This window comes from Zonotrichia leucophrys, chromosome 2, assembly GCF_028769735.1.
Source record: "Zonotrichia leucophrys gambelii isolate GWCS_2022_RI chromosome 2, RI_Zleu_2.0, whole genome shotgun sequence".
Taxonomy (NCBI): domain Eukaryota; kingdom Metazoa; phylum Chordata; class Aves; order Passeriformes; family Passerellidae; genus Zonotrichia; species Zonotrichia leucophrys.
Window position 1 is genome coordinate 50,202,147 of NC_088171.1, and position 27,570 is coordinate 50,229,716.

The following is a 27,570-nucleotide window of genomic DNA, read 5'->3' on the forward strand; positions in this document are numbered from 1 at the left end:
TCTGCAAAGCAAATATAGAATTTGGAAGAAAATCTGCATGGCTAATAAGCTGCCTTAAGTATTTTCACATTAGTAAGATACAGCTGATGTTTTGAAAATTTATTGCTTTTCAATAGTAATCTTAAGAATTCCTAATAAATTGAAAAGATTTCCATAGGACTGCATCAACACTGTCATAGTGTGGCTGAGAATTGATAGGAATATATATCAGAATAGTATCAGAAAATACCACCTAAAACACTCCATAAAGGAAATTATCTCATTGATATTTATTATTGTTGTTGTTACTGCACATAGTAAGTGTTATTAATGAGTAAATATAAATCAATAACTAATTATAATGTAATTTCTTTAACCTTAGGCATGGTGGGTTTTGCATGCAAGGCTAATAATATGTATAGTACCAGAACTGAATTCTTAGGATTCCTGTTTATTTCAATATGGGCTTTTAATAATATTTTACTAAATACAGATGGTTTTTAATTTTTTTTTTACATGTAGGCTTTCACTTTTCATGCTCTGCAGTAAAAACATGGAGATACAAGGTGAAGGGAGATAAGAACAGAATAACCACTCAATGATTTTTCAGTTTATCTAAAAATACAGTAGTAAAGCAGTTTAAAACCCCAAAAAATAGTACATTGTTTTTTCTCTTTTTCCTATATTGCCAAACTTAAATTAAAATTAAGCATGCCAAAACCAGAGTACTTTGGTCATTCCTTGCTTTATACCATCTCCTTTCAACTGAGAAAAATATTGGGGTGTGTTTACATACCAATCTATTTCCCTTCTTTTTTCATTCTGTAGGATGTCTGTAGTCAGAATTTTAATACATTATTTACAAATCCTGCATCTCCTAGCCTAATCAAGAACATTAGTGTAGATGCCAAATGTATTTCTTTAACAATAAGGTCATAGTCTCTAGCAGAAGTGAGGAGTTTCCTGTAATAATCTCCATATGAACAATGACATGAGGTCAGACCAGAGGCCTGGGCAGCCCACACTCCCATCTGACAGTGGTCAGAAACGACTGCCTGAGACATGGGCAACAACAGGAGAAGTGTCTAGAGGCACACTGTCATTATGGGACAAAATGCTGCTTTTAGAAACCTTTACTCCACAGAGAGCCATGGTCTTTGGAGAGCCCAGTTAGGTCATCCTGTTCTGTTTATCCTAGAGACTTCCTGGATCTTTATGGCTACAACAAATCTTTGATGATCTTTCACATCCAGTTTCTGTAGGATCTACTTTGCAGGTGCCTAAAGTACACCTGAGATTTTTCTCCAGCCTCAAAATTGCCATCTCCATGGATTTCATTTATAGTTCTGGAAGTTGTTTGCTCTTGCTGATGTAGTAAGAATCTGCTGTATCCTCCAGTCCCACATCCTTGTGCTCACCACTGCATTCCAAGTCAGTAGTCAGTGGGCGTGCCATTTCTCACCGTTTCCTCATGAGCACTGGATGGGTATTTCAGGCTTTCACTGCTCACCTCGTGCTTCTGCCACCTGTTGGTCCTGCTTGTCCCTTTTCTCTGACTCTCAAATATCCATTAATCCATCTTCAGAAGTTGCAATTCGGCTTTGGAGGAAGAGCAAGGAGCAGCTCCTTTAACTGTGTTGCTTTTTATTTCCCTTCCACAAAAATCTCCAATCATGGAAGTGACCTGCAGTTGAAGCAAGTTTTTACTGCAGTTTCTCTGCTTCAGCCTTCTGTGACCAGGCAGAATTTAGTACAGATAGAAATTGTGTTGAGCAAAGGCTGAGATTACTGCAAGTTCCATTCAATTAAACTGCCTTTTATATTTTAAAGGATCCCAGAGATCCTTGTCATAGGATGTTGCTTGAAAAAGGAGTATTTTCCAATGAGTTGTAGGTGGCAAAGTACAGTTTTTTCCCTGGGTCCAGAAAGGGTTTGAGGCTACCCTGTCTTGAGGCTAAGAAAATTGAACTCCTTAGCCATGCCTCTGGTTTTCTTGCCTGCTGACACCTGCTGAATTATACCTCAGATGCCTGTGAGCTTGGCTTTTCATTATATATGTCATGGAGATGGTTCTTAAGGAAGAAATGGGTAATTCCACCACTGCCCAGATATGCCGTTCAAGTGAAAGGACCCATCTGATATTAAAAAAAAATAAATTTCTCACTGTTTTGGGCATTTTCCTTTTAATGTAGGAAATGTACTTTGGTGTTACTGGAAGTGCAACATCATTGTCCAGGAAGGCAGGTAAAACAGGTCTTATGTGAGCAATAGCAGAGTCCTACTCAGCCTGGAATTCTCTCTCCTTGTGCCGGGAATGACTGTGCCAGACATTTTCCTCTTAGCACTTGAGATGGGAAGGTTTGTAGAACTTGTGGATTTGCTGACAGGCATGATCAAGCTTGCTGAAGACAGCTTGCCAAAAAAGTACCAGATCAGGCAGCCAGAGTGGTTTCCTGCCCTGGGAGTAAAGAATCCAGCAGGCTGTTTCTCCTCTGGCTTTTCTGCTTGGAGATGTTCAGATACTGAGCTTCTTGTTAGTGATGAATGAGAAGTGATAGGTCTTCCACTTAATGGGGCAGTGCTTTGTTTGGCATATTTCTTATTCCATGGTCGATACACTTTGCCAAGTTAGACCTTTGCCAGCAAGCACACAGCTGATCTACTTACTTCTGATACACTTGCTCTCAGCTCTTCATTCAGGTGGTGGAGCCTCTGCAAATACCTCTTTGCTCTAAAGCCTTCTTATTACTGAGGATGTGTGCTCTGTGTCCTGCCCTTGCAGAAATTGGATACTCAGGGGCTTTTTCTTGGCAGTATGGCTCAAGAAGCTTTTTAATGGTAAGGAAGACCATAATTTACAGTAGAAAAGGGCTTGAGTTCATGTCAGCCAAATGAGCTATATTCCTCTCCCTGTGGTGTTCAAGATCTCTCATAGGTCTTTGGCAAGTTCTCTTGCAAATTTGAAAGCCCTGTTCCAAGTCTTCTAGGGAATTGCCTGCTTGTATACCATTTGGAAGCTTTATGTAATCTAAGTGTGGGTAGCAAACCTCAGGCTGCCTTAACAAGAAGTCTGGCATCCTCTCTTTTACCAAAATGTCAGTTTAGGTCAGTAGCCTTCAAAATGGGTTAAATGTAGAAATGATGATTCCTCAAGAGAGCCATGTGGCCTTTGGAAGAAATGCTTGCTGATGAAATATAATCATGACAGAAATTTCTGTTAACTTTCTTTTGAATTTTTTTACAAAAACCTCTGTGGGGCTGGAGCATTAGTCTTAGTGCTGTAATTTGAAACAAGATGGACTTCATACATATCACAGCATTTTCAGCAGGAAGATACTGCATGGTATAATTTTTATCTGTATTTCATTGAGGGTTTTTTAATCTTTAATGCATTGGCGGGCTGGCAATATTATATATTGGTTTTTGCTTTACACTCTCATTATTGTATCTGTCATTATGCCTTTTTCCCCTTCTTAATAAGACATACAGGTCTTTGTTGAAAAGTATTAACATGGTGCTTATTTGCTTTTTTGCCTTGATTTTCTAGCAGAAGGCATTTTGAAGCCTTTAGAGGCTTTAGTAGGACAAAGTTTAAATGAAAAGGCCCTGTATAAAGCAGGTGTGAGACTGAAAGGTAGTTGAAGTTAACCTCATTAGAACTAGGTGCTGTACTTAAGAAACATTTGTGTTGGAAGTGCTTCTGTAATTTTGGAACTGTAAATACACAAGGTTAGTGAATGGACTTGGAACAAGATAGACTCATGTTCACTGTATCGATTGTCTCCAGACTCAAGAGAGTTCTGTGTTCACTTGTACAAAAACCAGAAGAATTCATAATAATCAATGCCCACAAGTTTTTGGTTTTTTAATTTTGAATTCTGAAGTCCATGAATATCTCCTCTGTTATTCTTGTTAGCCCTCATTAAGCGATTTCCAAAGTGCTCTCTTTGTTGTTTAAAATAAACTAGGATTCTTTTGGTTTTCCTTGTTCTACCTGGCCCTTTGTATGATGTAAAGCTGCTCTGAGGTAATACTAGTCAGCAAAGCACCCCAGCATTCTATGGCACTTTGTTTCCTTTTTGATTTCTGGGTGGTGGTGAAATTCAAGGATTTTTCTTCAACATCCCAGCTAAAGTCTTTTTGTCATTCTGAGCAGCCTTAGAGATTAGCCTTGGGTATCAGAGTCTGCATCAGAGAATTTGTTACAGAATGCATGTTTGCTTCTTTTTCCCCACAGTTAATGTCAATTAACTTCCATCCCAAGAGATCCTTGCCCATGGAATTGCTGGGTTGCAATCCTATGATCATGAACTGCAGCTATTTTAACCTAATACAGAGTTCAGGGAGGTAGGAGGGCTTTCAGCTTTCTGTGTTCTCTGGGAGTTACTGGATTTTGTTGTTGTTTATTCTCCTGAATGGCGCTTGATGTTAGGGATCCCTTCCATACGATCAGTGCTCTGTTCTCCTTGGACATTATAAATGGTTGTGCAATCACTGGGATTTCCATTCTTGTAGCAAATACCTTCCTTTGCAGCTCTCTTCAGCAGGGGGATTGAAAAATCCACCTTAATAAGGCATCTGAATTAAAACAAACAAACATGATAAATTATGAATATATATATATATATACATATATATATGTATACACACCTTTACATATACCTTCAGAAAATATGTGTATGTGTCCCTAACACTGTTCATTAGCCTCTCTGGTTTCTGTGTGTCACTGAAGTGATAGTTCATACTACCCTGTTTTTCACTGAATTTCTAGAAGTTTCAGTTAAATAGTGGGATTCATTATGTTGGTATAAGCATGATATTATATCAGACAGTCTTTTCTCAAAAGGCTCATAGTTTGGAAATCAGCTTGTAAATGGGTAAAATAGGGAGAGAGTACCAGTGGAGCACAAAAGAAGAGGTGTGGAGATAAAAGCACACCACAAGATGTAACCCAGCCTGCTTGTGACATCTCTGCCTGGGGTTCTTGTCCCAGACATCCTACTGGCAATCATGGTTGTACCAGACAGTGATGAGAATAACGAAGACAACCCAGCCCTTGTTTAGCTGCTGACACTGAGTACTGATTATTTCAAGCAATAGGAAGAGGAAGTAATTTGTATTTTCATGTGAGTTAAACCAGAAGAAAAAAGAGGAAGGAGGGAGGAGCAAAGTGGACTAAAATCAGCTGACCCTGCTGCTTGGAGTTCTTGTGGACTGTGACTGTGTTGAAGAGTAAGCAAAGACAACTGTTCCAAAACATTCCTGCATTGCTGTTTTGTGGAGTAGCAGGTGTGATTCCTCTTCATAGGGGTAGTGTGTTGGTGTGTGGGAGAAGAGTCTTAAGAAAGCTGTTTCATTTCTTTTGACAATGGTATATGCTTTCAAACAGAGAAGTAGGGAATGGAAATTATTTTTGTAATGGAAGTAGTTGCACCTGTGTTGGAAATTATTTTTTGGAATGTATAAATTAAATGCTTTTTTACAGTATAAGAGGAAAAACAAGACTTCAAAGTCAAGTTATTTCAGCCTTCTGTCTTGCCCTAGTGAACTTCTAGAAGATCAACATGTATTATCTAGAACATGTAAAAACGGTAATTGTGTAGTTTGTGGTGACAGGTGGTGTGAATTGTTGTTATTAAAGTGTCTGTTGGAAATGTTCCAGAATGGAATACACAAATGGATACTGACAACAGTAATGAAAATTCTATATTACTGAAACTATTACATCACAGTATCTCAAATCATTCTGTTCTGGCATCAGAATTACAGATGGTACAAACCAATTGTTTGTGTTCCTGCATGCTCTCAGTAATTTCTGTAATGTAAAATAATTAGTGCAATTTTCCCATTCAAATGTAAAACTAGGATCAAATTATAGTAAAATGTAAATAGGTTATTAGGAAGTTACGTTAAAAACTGAAAATAAGACTAATGTTATCATGTTCATAAAATTAGCCTAACTTCCAAACTCACCTGTTGAAACTGAACAAATGGGCCAGGGTTGCAAATGTATGTCCTTTTAATTATTTATGAAAACTGAGTGCCAGTAGAGAAAAGAAATACATGAGTGCTTTGAAAGATTACCATGGGAGCGTGAACATTGTGCATGAATAGAAAGATGACTGCATGAGCTTCCAGTTGAGTAGAAACCAACATTAATCAATTTGAGATGAGCCTAAAAAGTCAGGCATCTCTGTTCTCACTGCTTGAGGAACTGCTTGTCTTCTACCACGTCCAGGCTTTGGTCTTACCTAATGTGTGCTGTCTAAACTTTGTGCTAAGTATAGCACTGTTATTTTTCTTATTTTGTAATATTCTTATTTACTGTGTACTTGTTGAATGGATGGCCACAGCATGTCTGTGAAGAGCTAGTATTATTAATCTTTTATACCTGTGAAACTGTATACAAAGGAATTGAGGCTAAACTTATTGATACTATGCATTCAGTGTTAAGAATCAGCTTCAGACATTAGTGACTAAGTTTCTTGCAGCATGTTATATTCAATACATAATTCCAAAGGAATTTGCACGCTCAAGAGCAGCTTCAAATTTTACCGTATGCGTGCTGGTCCTGTCATCTTCAGTCCACCTAAGAAATATTTTGTGCTTCCTCTTAGTACAGGAGTCCTGTATTTGTACCTGATTAACATGCCACACCTCAGGGCTTGAGATGTGCTATCCTAATAGTTGAAAATCTGGCACCACTTTCTTCCTTGTATGTGCAGCTCACTCCTAATTTCTGCTTGTCCTTCCTGCTCCTGTTTTCTCATGGGATGTATAATTGCATGGAGAGCTCTGCTTAGCATCTCAGCCCTCAGAGACAGCACACTCACTTGTTGGGTGGAAACTTGTGTTCATGAGCAATGTCTCTGGCATGTAAGATGAATGTTTTAATGGAACAGGCGCAGTACAGGTAGGCTGTTTTGGGAAGGTCTCTACTGTGTCTGCCAAATTTCTAACAAGGCAGATAAATTAAAGAATACAAGGTATTGTGAAGGTATTTCAAGATACTGTGCTGTTTTGTTCAGTTTATGCTGCTGTTCCAGTTTGAATGACTTTGTGTGTGCCTCAGGGATGATGACTTTTGGCATTGGAGGAAGTGGGGTGGACAAGTCAGTACAGAGTGAGTGTCAGTCACTGGGGCTGAACATGACAGAATTCATCTGTCAGTTTCCTTAAAGTGGGCTTTCTAGTGAACGCTTTTCTGTTCTGCTTACTCACTTGAATTGTTTTCTAAGCTGGTTAAAAACAACAGGAAGGCTTTGCTGGTGGAGGTGCTGGGGGCGGGAAGGTTCATTTGGGTCTTCGTTTGGGTTTAGTATTGGATCTGATGATTTTAAAACATATTTCTGAACTTGATTTCAAAAACTCAGTGGCTTGTGTTGGGACAACTGAACGGCTTTGCTGATACTCCTTACCTGCCTGGGTGTCATTGTAAAAAGCAGTTCAACTTCAGGCAGAGGTATTTTAGGCTAAGTTACTGAATCATGAACTGCAGTGGCCCATGGGACTGGTACAGGTTCCTTTTGCTGTTTTCTCACTCTCCTGTTTCCCTATGTGCAGGTAATAACTACCATAAGACAAATGTGTTGAGTGACCCAGTAAGTTAATCTCCCAATGAAGTTCTATTTGTGAGGTTTCTCTGGTAGACAAGGTGTGTGCTTGCAAAAGTTTATAATAACAGAGGGGTTTTGGAGAATGTGGAGTTACTTGTTTGCAGATGCAGTTGCTGTTCTCTCAGGAAATGGACACAAGGCAGCTGAAATTCAGTTGATGAAAACTTCTATCTAAGCTAGGATCTCTGCAGCTCTTCATAGTTTGGTCTTCCCCAAAGCTTTATTGGCAGAGTTGTGGCAATTAGCTGCATGATCTGTTTCTTAACTTGTATAGCAAAGCCAGTAAGTGATGCTGACAGTACAAGTTACTTAAACTAACATAATTTTATCTAAGTTGGTCTAATTATATCCATCCTGTAGGCTTTACCAGTATAACTATCTGAAACTGTGGTTCTTGTTTAAAAAAACAGTCTTGTCTAATGTTGATCCAAATGGTTTTTACTTGAGCAACTGCTGCTTCTTTATTGCTTTAAAATGTTTTCCTAACCTAAGGCAAGCTGAAAGCATCTATATACTAGGTGACTGTCACTGACATGAAGATGAAAGAACACCTTTGTGCTTTATGCAGATACTTGAGACTGAAGAATACCTATTTGCTAGTTGTATGGGAGGTGTTTTATAGGTTTGTCAGTTGAAGCTCACAGATCAGTTTTTGAAACATGTAAATAAGAATATTTAGAATGTTAGAATCTGTTAATGCAGCAAGATCTATATGCACAGTGTATCAGATAGCTTTAGATAACTCAGTAGTTTAAAACCTGAAGGGAATTTTCAAAACTTCTCAGTCTCCAGCCAGTTTTCTGGTCATTAGTTCCTGTTTTACAGAGCCAGACTTATGAAAAGATGCTATTCTAGACTATTTTTGTAATCTTATGATACCTGGAAAGATAAAGAGAGTCCTTTCTGAGTTACTGAGATTGAGATCAGTCTGTACATGAGGAGGACTGTGTATCACAGTCATTGCCTCAAAAGTCACCCTTGCTATCTCAGAGGTTGAAATTCAGATCATGAAGCACTGGAATTTCCTTCCCTGGCCCCCAACATATACCACTTTAAAAGTAAATAATAAGGCCTGACCCAAGGATAAACAAAGATTTTGCAAAGACCGAGAGCTACAGAAGATTCAGGAAAAATCCCAGTTACAGAGATTAACAGACAACAGAATGCACATTCAAATAATTAAATATGACCTTTGCAACATCTGCCCACTATGGCTGGGAACAGAATGTGGTTATTATTCTAAGTATCATGCTGAAGAAACAATTAGGTTTTGTGCCTTCGTCATTGATAGGGTTGTTGTGATCTATTATTTATAGTTTGTGTGTGTGCACTGGCTTGTTTGTTTATCTTTCTTTGGTGTCAGCAGTTTCCTTAGATGCACTACCCTTCCTGCTGTGAGAGAGGCTGTCCATTTCGCCATGTAGCTTCTGCAGTTGTCCTTCCTTGAGTTCATTTTGTTTAAGTATTGCTCTATTCCCCTCAGCCTGTACTTAGACTTTCAGCAGCTGTATTTTTTTAAGCTGCCTGGGCTAATTTCCTTCCTTGTCTTCTCTAACTCACTTGTATCCTGAGTCAGCTCTGGATTGTGCTGCCTTGGTGTTTGTATGGCCCCACAGTGAGGCAGACTAGGGAACTTGCTCAGGGAAACTATTCATCTTGGCCAGTTTATTTTCTTCTTGGTTTAGCCCCTCCCTTTAGTGACCTAGTGCTCAGCTGTCCCAGTGCTAGAACGAGAGAGGTCAGTAGGAGTGAGTGGGAGTTGCCAGTTAACCTGTTATATGAAAAGCTGAGTAAGTACTTGAGCTTATCCTGGCCATTTATCCCACGCAGAGCTGAAGCTGCTGTCTGTTCCTAATTTACAGCTGATTGTTGATTAACCTACAAAGCCAAAAGGGTAACAGTCATTTTTTGTTTCAGTTCAGAATGAACTGCATCTTTTGCTTCAGTCTCTGATAGATAAGAAATGAAGCTTTTGAACTAGGTGGGACAAAGGCAAAACATTTTGTTGTATTTCAGAAAAAAAAAAAGTACTCCGCATCATTTTACTGTAGATATGTTTTAATTAAGATAATTATTGCCTACAGTTAGAGATTTTTGAGGGATAAAAGGCATCTGAGAAACACTATCCCTTTCAGAGTCAACTAATGTTAAATTGTGATGCATGTTGTATCAGAAAATAGTTAAATATTTTTAGGGAAACATTTCGAGAAAGGGATTTAGGAACAAAAAGTGAAACCATTTTAGAGTATTTGTTACTCCTAAGTTTCTATACCCTGAAATACCCTTTTTTCACAGGGAAATTTTTTGTTTGAAATTTTTGTCAAAAGACTTATGAAAGTAGAAAAAAAATAATTTGACTAGTAAAGGCCTGCTACCAAATACAAATGAAGGACATTTTTTGTACTTTTAAGCCATCACTTGTGTACTTTATTTAACAGTTAGACATACTTTGAATAGGCGGTTCTCTTTTCAAAACAGGAATACAAGTGCAAAATCACATCAGCATCTTTGTTTTTCCATATTGTTTTGTCATCCCATGGTGTACAGATTTGTAGATAATACTGGGGAGAGCATCAAGGCAGTAGAGCAAGTGAACATTCCAAAGTTGTGATATATTGGAAGTATTTCAAGTGCTTTAGTCTGAAGAGTGGAAGAACTCAACCACAGGAATTAACTCCTGGATGAAAAAAATTGATTTCACAAAAGGCTGGGTAATTCCCTTGCTTGCATACAGTACCCTTTCTGGTGTTGAGTTATTCCCAGTGCTGAACTCAGCCTTATGACTGGAATAAACCTTCTTCCAAAAAAAGACTCCCAGGGTCTTGCAAAGTGTTAGAGACCTTTAACTCATGAAAGTGTCATCTCTGTTAGCAGTCTGCAGGAAATGAGGGATTTTTTTTTTTTTGCTTCCATTTCTAAACTCATTGAGCTTCAGTTTAAAAAACAAAACAAACCTGAAAATGCACACACAAAAAAGAGAAACCTATCAAACCCCCACCACGCCACTGTAAAACTGAGAGGCGCTTCAGGTGCCGTGATATGCTTCCATTTCATGTCTGTCTGTTATGTTTGGTATATCCTCACCAGCTTCCTGAAGTGGAACTGAGGCTTCCAGGGCTCTCTGAGAGTCTGTCTAAATAGAAGGCTTGAAGGATAAGAAAAAGTAAAAGTTAGGAATGAAAACTAACAAACAATGTAGATAAATGTCTTGCGTGTATTTTTCTTCCTCTCCGTGAGAGAATTTTTTCTTCTGGGTCTCAGCTGAAAAAAAGCTCAGTTGGATTCAAGTCCAAAGACAGGGTAATATAATTACCCAGCTCATGAGGCTCTGAATTTTAGCTGTGTGCTGAGCACTTAAAGATGTTAAAAATGCAGTGGGGTTAAAGCCCCCTAGAGTTGTTTATAGTGTTCCTGCCTTTAGGAACGCAGTGGCTGAACTTGTCCCTATTTGGTCAAAGGACTGTGTGTTCTGCTGGGAGCCTTGAACAGGCACTGTTCAGTGGAAGGAATTAATACTAGAGAGAGAGATACAAGAAATTTGTAATCACAAGCTTGGTCTGAGAAGGTAAGCAACAAAACAGCTTATATGTGTGCTCTGTCAGATATATCAGTTTGGGGTCTGGAGGCAGCACTGTCTGGAACTGAGAATTTAGAAAAGCTCTGGTGTTGCTTTTGTGGAGGAGAGTCAAGCCTTACAAAAGCATGAGAGATCCTTTGAAGGCATCTGCATGTGTATGACTGTTATGTATCTTGTGAGCACAGTAAAATACTTTCTCCTGAATTGGGAAACAGCAGGTGGAGTTCTGTCATTTTTTGATTGTCTCTACAGAAACAGTGACTTGGTAAACAGAATTGGTAAAAATACTTACAGAGAGATTAAAAGGGAAAGGGAAAAATTGAACAGTATTTTTCCTCTTTAAGCAGTGTGGACTTTTCACTTTTATACTATATGAAGAAAAGTTACTTCATACTTTGTTCTGGTATGCATATGCCATCATGTAGTTGAGGAGAAGGATCAGTGAAATAGAAGCGAAATGTGGTTTACAAATAACTTTGAACCATATAATTTTTTTTTTACTAGTCAACAAGGTAATAAAACAACTTCTGGAGAAAGAAAATTGGTTTGTAGATGTGAACTCGTTGTTGAAACTCAGGAAGATGGAGAGTTTTCTGTGTCTGGACTATGTCAAATGGATTTTAAATAGTAGTCTGTCCCTCTTCTGTCTTGTTTTGAAGTAAAAAATTGTTATTCTTTGGATAAAGGATTTTCCTTAATCCTCAGGATGCATTACTAGATGATGTTCAGGTGCTAGAAATATCTGTCATGTAACACATGCTGTTTCCTAATTTTAAAAGGGATACTTCAGGGTAGACTGAAGGTGACAGCATGTATTTACTTAGCAAGGGCAACTTATTCTTCTTTTAATCTTTATGATATACAACAGTGAGCTAGAAATACTTGAAACCCAAACATTTTTCTATATTTTTGTGTTCATGGCCTATATGTGTCAATTTGTAATGTTTCTGTAGTTTATTCCCTGGAAAAAAAAAATTGGGAAGTAAAGGATGGAATGCAAAGTACTTGTTTTCCCTGTGTTAGCATAGGTATTTTTGTATTTATGTAACTGAATAATAATACAGAACTTTTATAACCTTACTTTTCTATTTTGTTTTGATGACTAGGTATTGTGTATTGACTCTATTTTGTTTCTATGAGACTTCCTTAAATGTCAGAGTATTTATGGCCAAACAAATGAGGTGATGATCTGAGCATCTAAGCAGCTGTTTGTACCACCTACTTTAACGTGGTGCCTCTGGGCCAAATTATTTCTTTCAAGCTGTCTCTCCCCAGAATTCTGCTCTGACAAGGATATTCTCCCTTTGAAGAGCTGTATAAGTTTGTGTGGCAGAAGGGTGTGTTCTGGGTGTAAATGAATCTTCCCCTCTTCATTTTTTTTTAGCTGGTCAAATGGTCATTAACTTTGTGGAAGGCTTTGTTCCCTCTGCTCTCTGGAAGGAGAAGAAATAGGTGGTTATGGTTTCTATTTGCTCTTCTGGCTGCCACTGGCAGTTGTGACAGATGTGTTGGAGATACAGACATTGAAATGTGTGTGTACAGCATCTCTTTGCAGCATCCTTGAGCTAAGGCGCTCAAAATCGATTAGATGTTCCTATATCATACTGCAGGTAGTGTGTTCAGGTTCTGTGTTTTTACACTAATGAGCCACAAAGGTATATGAGACATCTTGTTCTGCACAACAGTGTTGGGATCTAGTAAGTTTGCCACCAAATGTGTAGAAGTAGTGCACCCTGGTGCTTCCAAACTGGACATGTATACAAAGACAGCAGGCATCACTTCCTTCACTAGAATTAAGAGATCAGGGTCTGTAAACCACAGTTCTTAGAGTGCAGCCACCAAAAATTTGATTCATCGAGAATTCCTACCTTTTTGTTCTTGGTTGACCATTCAGCCTCTTAAATGCTTTTTCTTTATAGTTTTTATTTGTTCTGTAGTTAGTGAAATATTTGTCTTCTCTTTGTGATGCCTCCATTTCATTCTGCCAGTTAGGAAGGACATTCTGCCATCTACCCTGTAGGCCTCACTCTGAAAGAGGCACTTGTTCCCAAATGCTCATTTGCTATGACAGATTATGTTTTTCCTTTCAGAAAGGAAATGTTCAGCTGGACTGATTCCATGTGGTTAATATGTTTTGTCATATTACCTTCCTGATGCAATTATTGAAGATACTTAAGGATTTTCCAAGCTTCACCTTGTGCTTGGAGTTCTAGACTTGTAGCATAGCCTGGATTTGATGACCTTTGATTTGATAGCAAACTTGAGCTCATTTCTTTAAAAAGGGGGCTTTCTTGATAAACTGAGTTTTTTCAGGAGAGCAAAATCCAGACACTGTTTCCAAGTAGTTTTCTTGCTTAGAGTTGTCTTAGCTTCTAAGACAAGATGTTAATACAATTTGCAAGGTTTACCAGTGTGAAACCAGCAGGTTACCAGTCAGTATTCTTCCGTGGTCCTTCAGCTGGGCATCTTTGGCTGTCATGTGAGAACAGTTCCATCGTGAGAGGTCTGAAAATAAGGTCACTGAAGTTCAGATTTTGCTCCAGCGCAAATTCTCCTCACTGTGTCTTTTTCTTTTGTTGTTGAAGATCTTGTAACCTTAAGACTAAGAAGTGTACCTCACACTTCTTAGCTTCATGTGAGCATACTGGAAAAGACAAAAATCAACCCCCAGACTTTTTGGTTGATTACTTAAGGCACATATGTTAAGATGAAAATTCATCCTGAGGAATTCCATTTAGTGATGAATAGCTCTTGCTCTGGTAAATAATTTGAAATTTGGGGCTTTATTTTAGAACATTTTTATATTGTCAGGGTGCAGGTCTCAGAATCAAATGCAAGCTGCTGCTAGAGGATTGTTATACTAAACACGTTTCCAGTTAGACACAAAAATAAAAATCATCGTATCATTAAAGTTGTCAAATTGGAAATTACTTGGAATTGTTCATTTGGGGCAAAAAAAGGTTATTTTTTTTCTTATGGTTAAGTCAGAATTCAAAGTCTTGTGATTCTGCACATGATGTACAATTCTACACAAAAATGCAGCATTTTTGTAAGATATATTAAATGTTTGAAAGTAGGTATGGTGGAAGATGGCTGTAAGAGATTTCAAACCTTGATGTATATTACATCTTGTTTAACAGTATTTTATGTTTATTTAGGTTCCTCTAAAGAAGGAGGAGCTGGAGCTGTGGATGAGGATGATTTTATTAAGGCATTTACAGATGTTCCTACTGTACAGGTAAGATGCTGTGTATATTCATGTTTGTCTTCAGAAGTATGTTATTTGCAATAATGGGTTAGCCTGCTTTTTAAATTTACATAATTTTACATTGTTCTAAGCAAGCGTCATTACTTTTCCCTCTTTCTGACCTTAGAGTCTCCATGGAAAGCTCTTTATATTTTCCCAGGAGTTACCAAAAAAAGTGCCGCCTTTTTTTTTACTCTCCTACATATTATTACTACATTGTGTTTTGGCTAAAATCCTTATTGCTTTTCTCAAACTTTTACAGGGAACTAGTGAAAATAATTGGATGTTTTAATAAGAAAAAAATTAACATGATGTTTTGAAAGTTTGGGGCTACAATTTCAAGGCATAATCAAGTAATAATAATATAGGCAAATAATTTAAACAGCAAGAATTGTATTTTCAAATTCACCTGAATTGTATTGATGTGTGCCTGGTATACATGTTCTTATTCTAGTAATACTTAAAAAATATATTCTAGTGCCTTATTTTCATACTAATGAACTTGTTGGATTCTGAGTTCTTAATTAAGAAGATCAGATTTGAATTTCTATTCTTTTAGTGTGGGAATTGCATGTATTTGATACTTTCACATAGTTGAGTCATTTAATATGTGTGTAGTGAATGAGGGCTATTTTGAATTTCTAAGTTTTCCTTGAGGAGATGAGGTGTGGAACACAACCAAAATCTCAGTAAGCCATAGTTGCCAAATGACAGAAGGACTTTGTTCTATTTTTATTTCCCAAGCATAGTTATTTGTTAGATCTGCTTCTGCAGGCAGCAATACTGTCTGCTTTCATGAGGGAGCACTCAATCTCCATGATCCCTGTCACATCAAGAAAGTCTTTGTCTAACACTGTAAGAGCTTTATGTATCTTTGCCTCTTCAGACTGTGTTAAGAATTCTTTGGTGGATAAAAACATGTAGCTCTTAATATTGTTTATCCCTGTTATGTTGAACAGAGCCATGTTCCACAGAACAGGGAATGTGATGCTTGCAGTTCAGTGCCTTAGTGTGTGCAGTCCCAAGGACAGAGTCCCACACAGAGTTCTCTGATTACTCAGGCTGGTTGGAAACACTGCAGGGACAAAACTGGGGTGACTACAGGACATAGACCGACACATGTTATGTTCTGTCTGACTGCTCAATGGCCTAGGAAGGCAGCTCATTTGCTAAACTGCAGGAGATAGAGGTGAAAGACATTTGTCTTTACTAATCTCCCTCAAGGTGAGGTGAGGAGGCAGGAGAGAAATGTGTGGCTGACTCCAAAATTACCTATTTGTTACATGGATGGGCACACAAGAAAAAGATTTTTTTTTCTTTTTTTTTTTTTTTTAGTGTTCTTAGGAATAATGACTTCCTTGCCAACTTCCTGCTTCTAGTTGTGGACAGTCTCTGATCTTTCAGAAAAAAAAAAAACAAAGCAGATTTCATGTTTTGCAACCGTGTTAGTTGTTAAGGAAGTGGGAAATTTCTCTGTTAGACTTGTGAAGAAAGAATGTTTATGACCTACCAGTATTGGTAGTTTATCAGTAATTATTCTAAAAGCATAGGACAGCATGAGGATATTTGGATGTTACTGGGCCCATTCCTGTGTCTCTTCTGTTTTCATTACATTTATGGGTTTGAGTAGGGGCTTCAGTGAAAGTAAGAAAGGAAAACCAGATTCAATTCTGGATGAAGATTAAGTGCATTTGAATTAGTCAAATAAATTGAGAGTACTTACTCTGTAGGTATGTTTTAAATCATCCTTCAAAGTCTCCAATGGTAGATCTGTCTTTCCAGTAAGCTGTTCATATGACTGCTCATCTTTTTTTAGGAATGTCATGTTGTTTACCTGTACCCAGTTTTTAAATCCTCATATTGAAAATACTTTCAATCTGTACAGTTATTATTCCTACTTGTGTTTTAGCTTTTAATTTTTCTGTCTTTGATGTTACAGTTGCCTTTAATGAGGTGTGTTTATGTTGCCCTCTAATGGATAGCAGCAGTTTATGAACAAGATGGGTGATTTTAGATGTAGTCTGATGGATCTCTGTGCTAAAAAGTACTGTAGTGACAGGATTGTGCACTCATATTCAAGGTTACAACCACCCTGTTTTTACAACTTAAGCCTTTGCTGAAACAAGAAAATTTTGTGTTCAGATTATTAGGAATAACTCCCATTAATAGCTAAAATTTGTTTGAAAACAAGTTCAGTTCTTTTTATAAAGTCTGACGTGGGAACTTGTGAGCAAAAAATGCATTATGTCATTGGCTGAACACATAGTTTCATCTTGGCCTCCTAAAAGTGTAATTAATTGAGGGTAGGGAGAAAACAAATAATTAGAATATTACTTTTTATTCCTGTGAAATTAAGGTAGGCGTGTATAACATTGAAAATACAGGATTTTTCAGTGGCATTATGGTTTTCATTTCATGACAAAATAAAATTATACCACTTATTAAATTCTTCACTCCAATGCCAATTTGAATGTTCCTAAGTTCAGTTCTATTTGTGCCAGGTAATTAAAGAAAAAATTCAATTCCTTGCCTGGAAATGCTAATGGGGTGGACATTAACCCATTGTACAGTTGCTTCTGTGTTTGCCTGGTGCCCAGTATGTTTTAGTCTTTCAGCAGTAACTATACAGTACAACATGGTTTCTTATGACACAGAGGCTGACAGCAAAATAGTTATATTTTCTGGATTTGCTTAATGAAACAGCTTGCAAAAGGTTTTTGTACCTTGACCAGGACTTCAGACTGGGGTTTGAGTGTGCATTGAACAGTCCTCAGTTAGAGGCCACCAAAAGGCATCATCATATTATATTTGCTGAGAAATGTCCTGACAAAGGCAGGAATGATGAATCTGACTCCATGTTCTCAGAAGACTATTTTATTATATTAAAGAATATTATACTAAAGAATACAGAAAGGATACTTACTCAATGCTAAAAGGATAATAATGAAAACTTGTGACTCTTTCCAGAGTCTTGACACAGCTTGGCCCTGATTGGCCAGAGAGCCAAAACAACTCACACCAGAATCCAGTGAAACAATCACCTGTGGGTAAACAATCTCCAAACACATTCCAAAGGAGCAAAACACAAGAGAAGCAAATGAGATAAGAATTGTTTTCCTTTTCTCTGAGGCTTCTCAGCTTCCCAGGAGAAAAATCCTGAGCAAAGAGATTTTTGCAGAGAATGTGAATGCTGCATCATCCTGCTTCCATTCTTGTTGCACCTTGCTTTATGATAAATTCACAGAGAAATGCTGAGTTGGCAAAGAAATTCTTGTCTCTCCTCTTGTAGGATGAGCTTTCTGTGTATTAAAGGTCTGAACTGAGCAGGAGACCGGTTAAAGAGAGTTATGGTAAAGGGAGATTCTGAGGAGGTTGAATCATGTCATGAATTCTGATGGCATGAAGTGTCACTGTAATATGAAACTGCATCTTGAGTTAACTAGAGACTAGACCTTTACACTTTCAAAGAAAAATAAAAATTTTCTTTCAGAATGAAAATCATTTTCATAAAAAAGCTTACTGAGGCACACATAATATTTATTTTTTTCACAGTATGATACTTAGAGAATTAGTGTTAGAATAAACTAGGGTTGTTTAACAACTATTAATAGGCTACCAGTATACACAAATATCTTATGGTGATTCAGAACTCATGTTTTGTGGGCGGTGGATACTTCATCAGATACATAGTGACTTCCACTGAGGGAAACAGTGATCATGAGGAATAGCTTTCAGGTTTTTTTGGATGCAGTCATAGAAGTGTATAGAAGTACAAAGCTGCTTCCACAGTGTATCCTGGAAGAGCTCACACAGCTGCATGGTAATAAAAATCTCACTTTTCATTGGCAAAGTATATTCAGAAATCATTTTCCACCTTACATTGAAGCTGGTCTGGGTGTACTGAATAATCTGTTTCTGTGAAGGTTTCTAGCCTGTTTATTCTGGAAATCCAGTATGAAGGTGTTTTAGAGCTGCGATGTCTTTCACCTCCTCCATATTCCAGCATGAAATATGCATACCTCCATAACCATATTCTGTTAAAGTGTTGGGAAAAGAGTAGATGTCAGTAGAGTTAAGGTTCCACATGCTTTGTAAGTTAAATTAATTTGATGTGCTCAGGAAACAGGAAAACTAGACTGTATTTGGAATAACCCTTACAGTAATTTGAAGATGCCTGGGAAATAAAGATATTTTAAAGAAAAGAATCATTCAGCATAACTACAGAACAGAAGAAAGGCATTGCATCATTTTAATAGTAAGATCAAAGATGCATATATACATGCTAGACACAGCTCTTAACCAATTCATGCAAAACAAGGTGTCCTAACCACTGGCCCTCATTTCCCCTGTTTGCTCTTGCACATACAAAAATGATGTCTGAAATAAGGAGGCAGCATCAGGCCCTGCTGTTTAGGTGCTGTGTGAGTTACCGTGCTGGTGTCCAGCTTTCACTGTAGAGAGGTGTGAGTTTCCCTGAAATCCTGACCTACGTCTGCCAGCCCTATGCCTTAAAGGTGTCTCAGGTGCTTGTGTATGGGCCAGTGAGTTTTGCCTAATGTGATTACATAAAAAAACTTCTGATCAAAAAACCTGGAAATGTTTAACTGAAGATAGTTTGGTTTTTTGGGTTTTTTTAAAGAAAACAAAACCATGGCCGGATTAAGTTTCTGCTTAGTAATTTGCTTCATATTCTCTTAAACTTGTTCCCAGTCTGAAGGGAAAAAGAGCTTTAAATTTTGTGTATGCAGTGGAAACAGAAAAAAGCATCATTTGAGTTATGTCCAGGAAAATAGAAGGGAAATCGGTTAATTTAAAAATACTATTTTTTTCACGAGTAGGTTTTTATTCCTTTATTCTCTAAAAATCTGTTCTTATACATGTGCAGTTCAATAAAGACATTAATTCATTTTAAAACAAATAGTGACTGTTGCATTATTAGATTGTTCAGGCTTCAATATTGGTGGTCGTGCTGTATAGTGAGAATTCTGACTAGAGGCGGCTCCTTATATAACTTCTATTTATTTACTGACTGTATAAGTTAATAAATTATAGTCTTAAAGTAGCAATAGAGAGGCTATGGAAGCCTTTTAATTTAATTTTTCAGGCAAATTTTAATTTTGGTGTTCTCACAGCCCAGTTAGTTCCCCAGAGAGTCCCAGCTCCAAAAGAGTTGCAATGAATTAAAATGTTGGTTGAGTTTCATTATAAGAGTATGAAAATGAAACTGAGTTTCCATAGTATTGCAGCAGATTGTCTAAAACCTCTGCTCCTATTGAATTATTTATTTTTTTAAGTGGAGTTAATGAAATTGTGGATATGATTAGCTCATCATAAAGGTGAAGGGTAAAATCTTTGTGATGAGCTAAAAGGAAAGGAAAATGCTGAAAGGAAAATGTTGCTTCTTCAGCCTTTTTTTCATGAATAATCATTACTCAGTGATATCTTTACAGTTTGGTCTTAAAATGCCCATTTATAACTCTTACAGAGATCTTTGGAATTTTAGGAGTAAGATTTGTGGGATTAGAATTGTATTTTCACTCTTCTCAAGATATTTTTCTTCATCACATTAACTAGGATATTAACAATAAAAACTTGCTGATTTTTTTTTAATTTTTATTTTTAATACTTCAGATTTATTCTAGTCGAGAACTTGAAGAAACGTTGAACAAAATCAGGGAAATTCTCTCAGATGACAAACATGATTGGGATCAGCGAACTAATGCGGTAAGCTTTTTATGTGATTTCAGGCTTGGGTGGGTGTATTTCATAAAGCACAGACAGACAGTATTTTAAAATGTTTTTTTTTTCCTAAAGTCATTGCACTCCATGTAATGAAAAAATTTTTTATTTGAATTTTTATGTGTTAAATTTTCTGTACCAAGTAAGTTTGAGTGTTTTTCTAAAGTCTAAAATGCATTTTTGCTGACATTTAAGTGGAAGCTTTTCTAGAAGCCATCACAGATGTTGAAGTTTGGCATTTATGTAAAGCTGCATATTCTACAGGTTAACTGCTAGCATTAACATGTCTTGTGTGCAGCTGTGAAAAGTTCCACTTACAGGGCTAAAATTTCTGTGTGTATGTACCATTTTTATTTTTTAATCATGTTTATGGCATCTTAATGCTTATAAGCAGGTATGTGAATGGAATGTGTTTGTATTCTGGATTCTGATTTTTTTTTTTCACCTCTAGAGCTTAAAATAATTTTTTCACAGTTCTTTTTAATTACTGCCATATATTTTGAAAATTTTGCTTTAAAGACATGCCAACATGAATTTTGCATAGTGAAGCTGTTCCTTTTTCTTTTGTTTTGAAATGCACATTGGCAGTGTCCTAACCCTACTGTGTTGATTTTTTAGCTGAAGAAGGTTCGTTCCTTGCTCGTTGCTGGAGCTGCACAGTACGATGGGTTTTTCCAGCATTTGCGGCTCTTGGATGGTGCTTTCAAGCTGTCAGCCAAGGATCTCAGATCCCAGGTGGTGAGAGAAGCCTGCATCACTGTAGCGTAAGTACAGTTCCTGTGCCTTTGGGCACCTTGCTGGGTGCTGCTGTGGGGTTGGCTCAGTGGTGCTTTATTACAGCGACTTGAGGTTTCCTCAGGGTGAGAGAGATGGACAGGAATCTTGGTTCATGATCAGAAGGCTGGATTTGTTGATATATGATATATAATACATTATGACTATACTAAAAGGAATAGAGAGCGAAGTTGCAGAAGCTGCTAAGCTAAGAATAGCATAGGAAAGAATGAATAACAAAGTTCTGTGTCGAGCAGAAAGCAAGGACAAACTCTTCCGTGAGTGGTCAGCAAATCCAAACACTCACAGAAAACCAATCACACATGCACCTGTTACATTCCACATCAGCAGATAATTATTGTTTACATTTTTCTTCTGGGGCCCCAGCTTCCCAGAAAGGACAAATCCTAAAAGAAAGGATTTTTATGAAAAAATGTCTGTGACAGTGCTTTATCAGTGTCCCAGGTGAGGTTCTCTTGTTGGGCTGCTGTGCTCTGTGACTGATAGAGTCAAGTCAGGATCTGAAGCCACAGAGGAAAAGAAATGCTTAAAGGAATTGGTTCTCTGAGGGGATACATGTAGCTGATAATCCTGTAACCAATTGTGTGTGAATAACCAGTTACCGCCATTGCCAAGCCATCATTAGTGCAGGTTAATGCAAACTGCTGTGAATGATACTGGGGACTTATCTCAGGATCACTTATGCTTGGGTGATTGGCACAGCACTTCACTGGCGCTGCTTGTAAAGACAGTGTGAATAGCGCTGTAGTGGTTTGAACATAGAGCATTTTGCTGAGGTAATATCTCCCAAGGAATCATGGAATGGGTTTGGCTTGGAAGGGACCTAAGGATCATCTAGTTCCAACCCTGTTGGCAGTGCAGGGACACCTTGCACAGGACCAGGTTGTTCAAAGCCCCACCCAGCCTAGCCTTGAACACTTCCAGGATTGTCTCTCTGGGCAAGAGACAGATGATTGTGATAATTTTAGAAGCTGTGGCTAAACTGAAATAAAATCTTCACTGTTAGCATCTCATGGACTCCTTTAAATTCAAGGGCAGAGGGGAAAACCAGAGTAGTCTTTCCCGTTCCCGTGTTTTTCGTGACTTTTTTTTATCCTCTGGAAAGGCATTAGTGTAACCACTGATTTTCAGTCTCCATCTGAAACAGGATCACCATAGAGTTCACCCTTGCTATTCTGGTCTCCTGTTTGAACAGACTGAGAGGAAATGCTGAAGCATACAACTGCCCTTTCCAAGGAAATTGAGACTTTGAGAAAATTGTAATAACCTTTCCTAACATGAAGTCAGGAGCAGTCTAAAAGTACTCTGCAAATATTCTCCTGCAGGCCTAACAACCTGGAATTTTCCTTGATCCCTAAAACATTGATGTATTTGATGTGTCATTTGCTGCTGGCTACAAATCCTTTTTTATATAGTCTTACTGCACGAAAGAAGCATTTGTTGTCAACAATGGACAGTTAAATTTCTGTGTGTGGCATGTGTTTTAATATTCGTTAAAACTGAAAACCTAACCTTTAAGAGCCAAGGGAGTCAAATTTTATGGTTGGCTGATTGTGGTGAGTTCAGTAGTTTTGCCTACATTCAAAAGGAAAAAAAACCTCAATAATTTATTTTAAAATTTACATTTATACATCTCAAAGTCTGTTAAAAAGCAGAAATGCAGTGATACTTTATGTAGACATGAAAATTTAGGCTTTCCAGTTGTAGTACTTGTATTTTCATTATGAAGCAAAGTTATTCATGTTTTTTAAGACTAAGAAATTAATTTATGTTTCCTCTAAACAGCCACCTTTCAACTGTTCTGGGAAACAAGTTTGACCATGGCGCTGAAGCAATTGTGCCTACTCTTTTTAACCTGGTTCCCAACAGCGCCAAAGTGATGGCAACCTCTGGGTGTGCGGCCATCAGGTTCATCATTCGGGTAGGTGTTCCAGTCTCACCTCGCCTGCTAGGAATTTTCAGGTCGTGGCTGTTGGCAGAGATAACAGCTGCCCTGAAATACAGGTTTTTAAATCATTCTTTAACAGAGGAGAGTAATGTTTCTCATGGGTGGACAAATACTACGTATCGTTGAAACCAATTGGCAGCACTGTCATCATAAAGATGGAAGAATAGATGTGAACAGCTACTGTTTTCATGTTTCTGGGATTTTTATTTTTTTTTTTGTAATGTGTTAATTGAAAAAAGACCAAGTGTGTTTCAAAGAGTAACTGCTTTTAACTGCCTTCTTGGAAAATACAAACTAGCTAAGAAACTAGTGAGAATTTAAGTAGTGCAAACAACAAAGCACTATTTAACAACAAATTTCTTTCTACATATACACTCCCCCCCAAAACAATTTGAAACCATGGAGTTAATGATAAAATGTTGAAGAGGCTACACATACCTGGATCAGTTCAGAAAGCACAAGTGCATGAAAGAAAAGTCCAATAGAGACTTGAATTTTTAAATTCAAGAACTTTCTAAGCTGAGGCCCAAAGCTATAGCATATGGGACAGAGGAGTGCTCTGTCCTAGCTGTTTTCTAGTGAATGTTCTTTGAGCACCTACTGACTGGTGTCTCAGGCAAGATATTTAGAGTTTGGGACTTGTACTGCCACTTTTGTGTTTCACATAAAGTGGGAGATTGCCTGTAATTTCTGCATTAGAAGTTGTGGTGTTCTTAATGCCAAGCACTTACTGCAATTTAGTATGATCTCATTGGTGGTTTTAATTTTGTAAATTGTTGCAAAACCTAAGAGGTTTCATGACTTTCGCCTTTTGTTGCCATCTTCAGAATGGTTCAGAAGGTATATTGCTTTGTGTCTCTGTGCCTCTGAGAATGTGCTCTGAGACCTCTGCATGCATGACCTTTGCATAAGCACTTGGGCTAAGACAAAATGCCTTGGTATTTTTTCCCCAGACTCTTACACTCCACTGTGAGATGGCACAGACTTGAGAGGGAAGGAATACATCTTACATAGGATAATTAAAGTTGTAAGAGAATACCATTAGCAGTAGTGTAAAACAGGCTCAGGCTTGTAAGAAATTATAAACATTCACCAATTGCATTAAATTGGCTTTATTGGTCTAGGTCATTTGAAGACAAGCTTACACAGCAGCTATAGTTGCCCTGATTTTGTTAAAATTCCGTTCTTAGCTGTGACTTAACATAGTGGATTTGAAGCATAAGAACAAGAAAATCCTATCCACAGTGTTCAAATACCCAACCAATAAATGGCATATGTGAGGTTTTTTAGCAAAAAATTCAGATTTGAGAATTAAATATCAAAAAGAAGTGCAGCCCCCATGCCTGTTTGGGCTTCTGTCCTTTGGACTAAATGAGTATTGGTCAGGGGTCTTTGATCAATTCAATATTTATAACCCAAGCTGCTGCAGTTTTTGGAGTCAGTGTTTTACTCAAAAATTCCCAGCAGCACCCAGTGACAGCCATTTGAGATCCTGGTGCTTTCCTTTGTAATTGCTGTAGAGTGAGTCTGCATAGAAACAGGGAGGCTGTATTATACCAGTGATCTTGAGGAGCTTCATCTCATCTTTGTGCCTTCATTGGATTTCATATTTCTTCTCCGGGAAGTTCTTACAGTGCAGTCTGATTTCTCTTTCTTGACTCTTTGTACACCAGGAAGCCAATTAAAATAAAGGTGGGGGGGGGGGGGCAGGGAGGGAGTCATGGAGAGATGGCATGATGGCAGAAATCTGTCTCAGAAGGAGGTGGGATTCAGGTTTGTCAACTGATCTTCAAGGTGATTTGCCAGGAAGCATGTATCATTACATCCTCAAAGGAGCAGAAGATGAAGTATGACATGTTAAAAACAGAATTAAAGCAAGCCTGAAGCTTTGATTCCTTTGCAAAATGCTTTCTAGAAATTACAACATCGATAGCTCCAAATAACTTGAATTTACAGGTTTCTCCATCTGTAAAAAACTATTTTTACCCCTGATTTGCTCATTGTCCCTTTCTGGAAGTCATATGCCTCTCTTCAATCTATACAAAACACAAACAAACCCCCTAAAACTGTGTTTCAAGTATATCAGGACAAACAAATATAACTGCTAGGCTCTTCCAGAATTTTTGATTAATTTCTTCCTAATCCTAAAATTGGCAGTACTCTGTGGGCTGATGATTATCTCTGATTTTTTTGTGATTTCTGTGTTTATATACTGCAGCTGTGATACATGAGAGAGTTTAAATTCTTCATTTCTGTACTTCTGAAGATCTTGGATTTTTTTAAATTAGCCTACTCTTTCACACTGTATTGGGTACTGTTTACTGTAGGTATTTAATCAAGAAAGGACTAAAGAAATTAACTGAGAATAGATTTGTTGAACTACATTACTCCTACTTGAAATTAAAATGGCAATGGTTTGTGTCTACAACTACTTAAGAAAAGCTGAAGTAAGACAGCTTTAATTCTGAATTCTGTAATGCATTTGGATTGAATATAGTTTATATTATGCATAGTTTAATAGTTTTCTTCTCCCATCAGGTGTTGCCATATTGATTATCTATATAGGCTTGCTTATATGTCAATGCTTTTATTACTTTATTGACATATTTTGCATTAAAGGACATTTGATCCTTGTGGTACTCATCATACTGATCCTTGTAAGAATGCCTATATTTTCATATCCATTGATTCACTTTTTGCTCTATAACACTGACTTTTAAGACAGCTATGTCTATTACTTTTTTTTTCCTGTGGCAAAACTAAAATAGCATCAGCTTTCAACTCCTCTGAGGAGACAGCTACATTTGAACTTCCTATATTACTTTTGACAGCAAAGTATTGCATATCATGATGTAATTGTTGATGGCACTGGAAGTGGTTTTTGCTTGACCTTTTGGAAGAAAATAGCTTTCTTTCAATTGACATGCTAACTGCAGTCGTTCATTATAATAGTATTCCATGATTTAGTTTTGGTAAGCAGTTTAAATGATTGCAGTTTTTATTATGGTGTTAATTCTGTTTGAATTAATAAGTGCATTACAAATTCAGGATTCAGGAATGCTTTTCTCATAAACTGTTTTGCCCTTTTTTTGGCAGCATACTCATGTGCCACGACTCATACCTTTAATAACAAGCAACTGTACCTCAAAATCAGTTGCAGTTAGAAGGTGAGTACATTATAAATGAAAATTACCAAAGCTGTTACTTTTTAAAATATGATTATCATATGTTGAAAATTAACAAATTAGAAGACTTGTGGCCATAAATGCTGAACACACAAAACTGTTAGCAAGTAAACTGCAAACTGCAAAATTTAATTTCAGCCTTGAGACAGTGGCAGCTACCTTAGGACACAGAGCATCCATGTGTTGTGGTGTTCAGCATCTCAGCTACATCTCCAGCATGTTGCTTTCTCTGAGAACATGATGCTTGAGCACATGGGTTGGCTCTTAAAAAATGACTTTTTTTTTTTTGACAGTGTCATTTTCTGTACCACATCACACGAAAGCAGTTAATGCTGTTTCAGGACTGACACTAGTCCTGAAAGCGATGTCACTGTGTGTATGCAGGAAACAACTTGAGCATCTGAATTACTTTCTTTGAGTCTAAGCTGCTTTTGCATCCAGAGCAAGTGTCACCTCAACCCAGATTGTACTGACCTGCCACAGCTTCTGGTTTGGCTGCTAAACAGTTCACAGGGCTTCAGTGCCTCCACATGCTGTGCCTTTACTGAGGAACATGAGACTGTAGGTGGCTTTGATACTGCAGTTCACAATCTGTTGGGAATTTAGCTGACTAGAGAGACTGGAAAAGTACAAAACCGTGGCTAATTCCAAGTCCTGCACCTGTGTTGATAGCTGTGTCCTTGGGCCTAGCTGTAGTAGGATAACAAACAGTGAAAGAGACATGAGAAAAGAGAGATGTAACCCCTAAGGAATGAGGAAGAGTTCATGGTATAGTTTAACCAACAGATTGCTTGGCTTACAGAATATTCATAAGCTTATTATTTGCTGTATAAGTGTTTGATGCTTTCTTCAATAAACTGGACCGGACCTGTGTTGAACCATCTGGTGTCCTGGTCCCCTTCCTTCGACAGCAATCCAGTGAGCATCACTGAAGGTGTTGTCTCCATACTGCTTTCATTCTTTTGGAAAGACAGCGAAACACTTTCAGTTGTAATAGTGACAAGCATTGCAGGGTTTCTTGCCGTGCCTTGCTGATGCCCAAAGGATTTGGGCAGAATAAAACCAAATTTGTCCCTCCAGAACAAGTAAAAAATGCTGAATAACCAGAAAAAGAGTGTTTTGGGCTGTCAGGTACACTTCATGTTTGAAAATTACCCACACCTCCTTAATCTGTGTCAGTTTGGTTTTTCCTCAGGATCTAGCTTCAGACATAGTTTTTGAAAGTATGCCTTTTGCTAATGGCAGTTGGCTAATTATCAAGATTCCCAAATTAATAATGAATACATTTAGAGATCTTCATTACTACTGTGTCAGAAAATCTTTTGCGGTGCTTTCTATTATGCAGAGCACTCTGCTCATAGTCTCATGTTTTCCTTTATGCTACATACTCAGTAGATGTATGTAGCATAATATCAGACAGATATCAGACAGATGGAAGAATGGGAATAGGGTTTGGGACAGAAATATACTGCCATAGAAATCCT

At 37.7% G+C, this 27,570-nt stretch overlaps 1 protein-coding gene across 27 annotated transcripts in view; it reads left to right on the forward strand.

Annotated features, from left to right (window-relative positions):
• CLASP2 (cytoplasmic linker associated protein 2) overlaps positions 1-27,570 on the forward strand; it is a 148,582-nt gene that overhangs the window by 59,328 nt on the left and 61,684 nt on the right. For all 27 annotated transcript variants that reach the window (XM_064704948.1, XM_064704952.1, XM_064704950.1 and 24 more), the window contains 5 exons: positions 14,331-14,410; positions 20,051-20,143; positions 20,777-20,922; positions 22,739-22,874; positions 25,998-26,068. In XM_064704948.1, the coding sequence (XP_064561018.1) occupies positions 14,331-14,410; positions 20,051-20,143; positions 20,777-20,922; positions 22,739-22,874; positions 25,998-26,068 (526 nt within the window). The remainder of the gene's footprint in view (positions 1-14,330; positions 14,411-20,050; positions 20,144-20,776; positions 20,923-22,738; positions 22,875-25,997; positions 26,069-27,570) is intronic.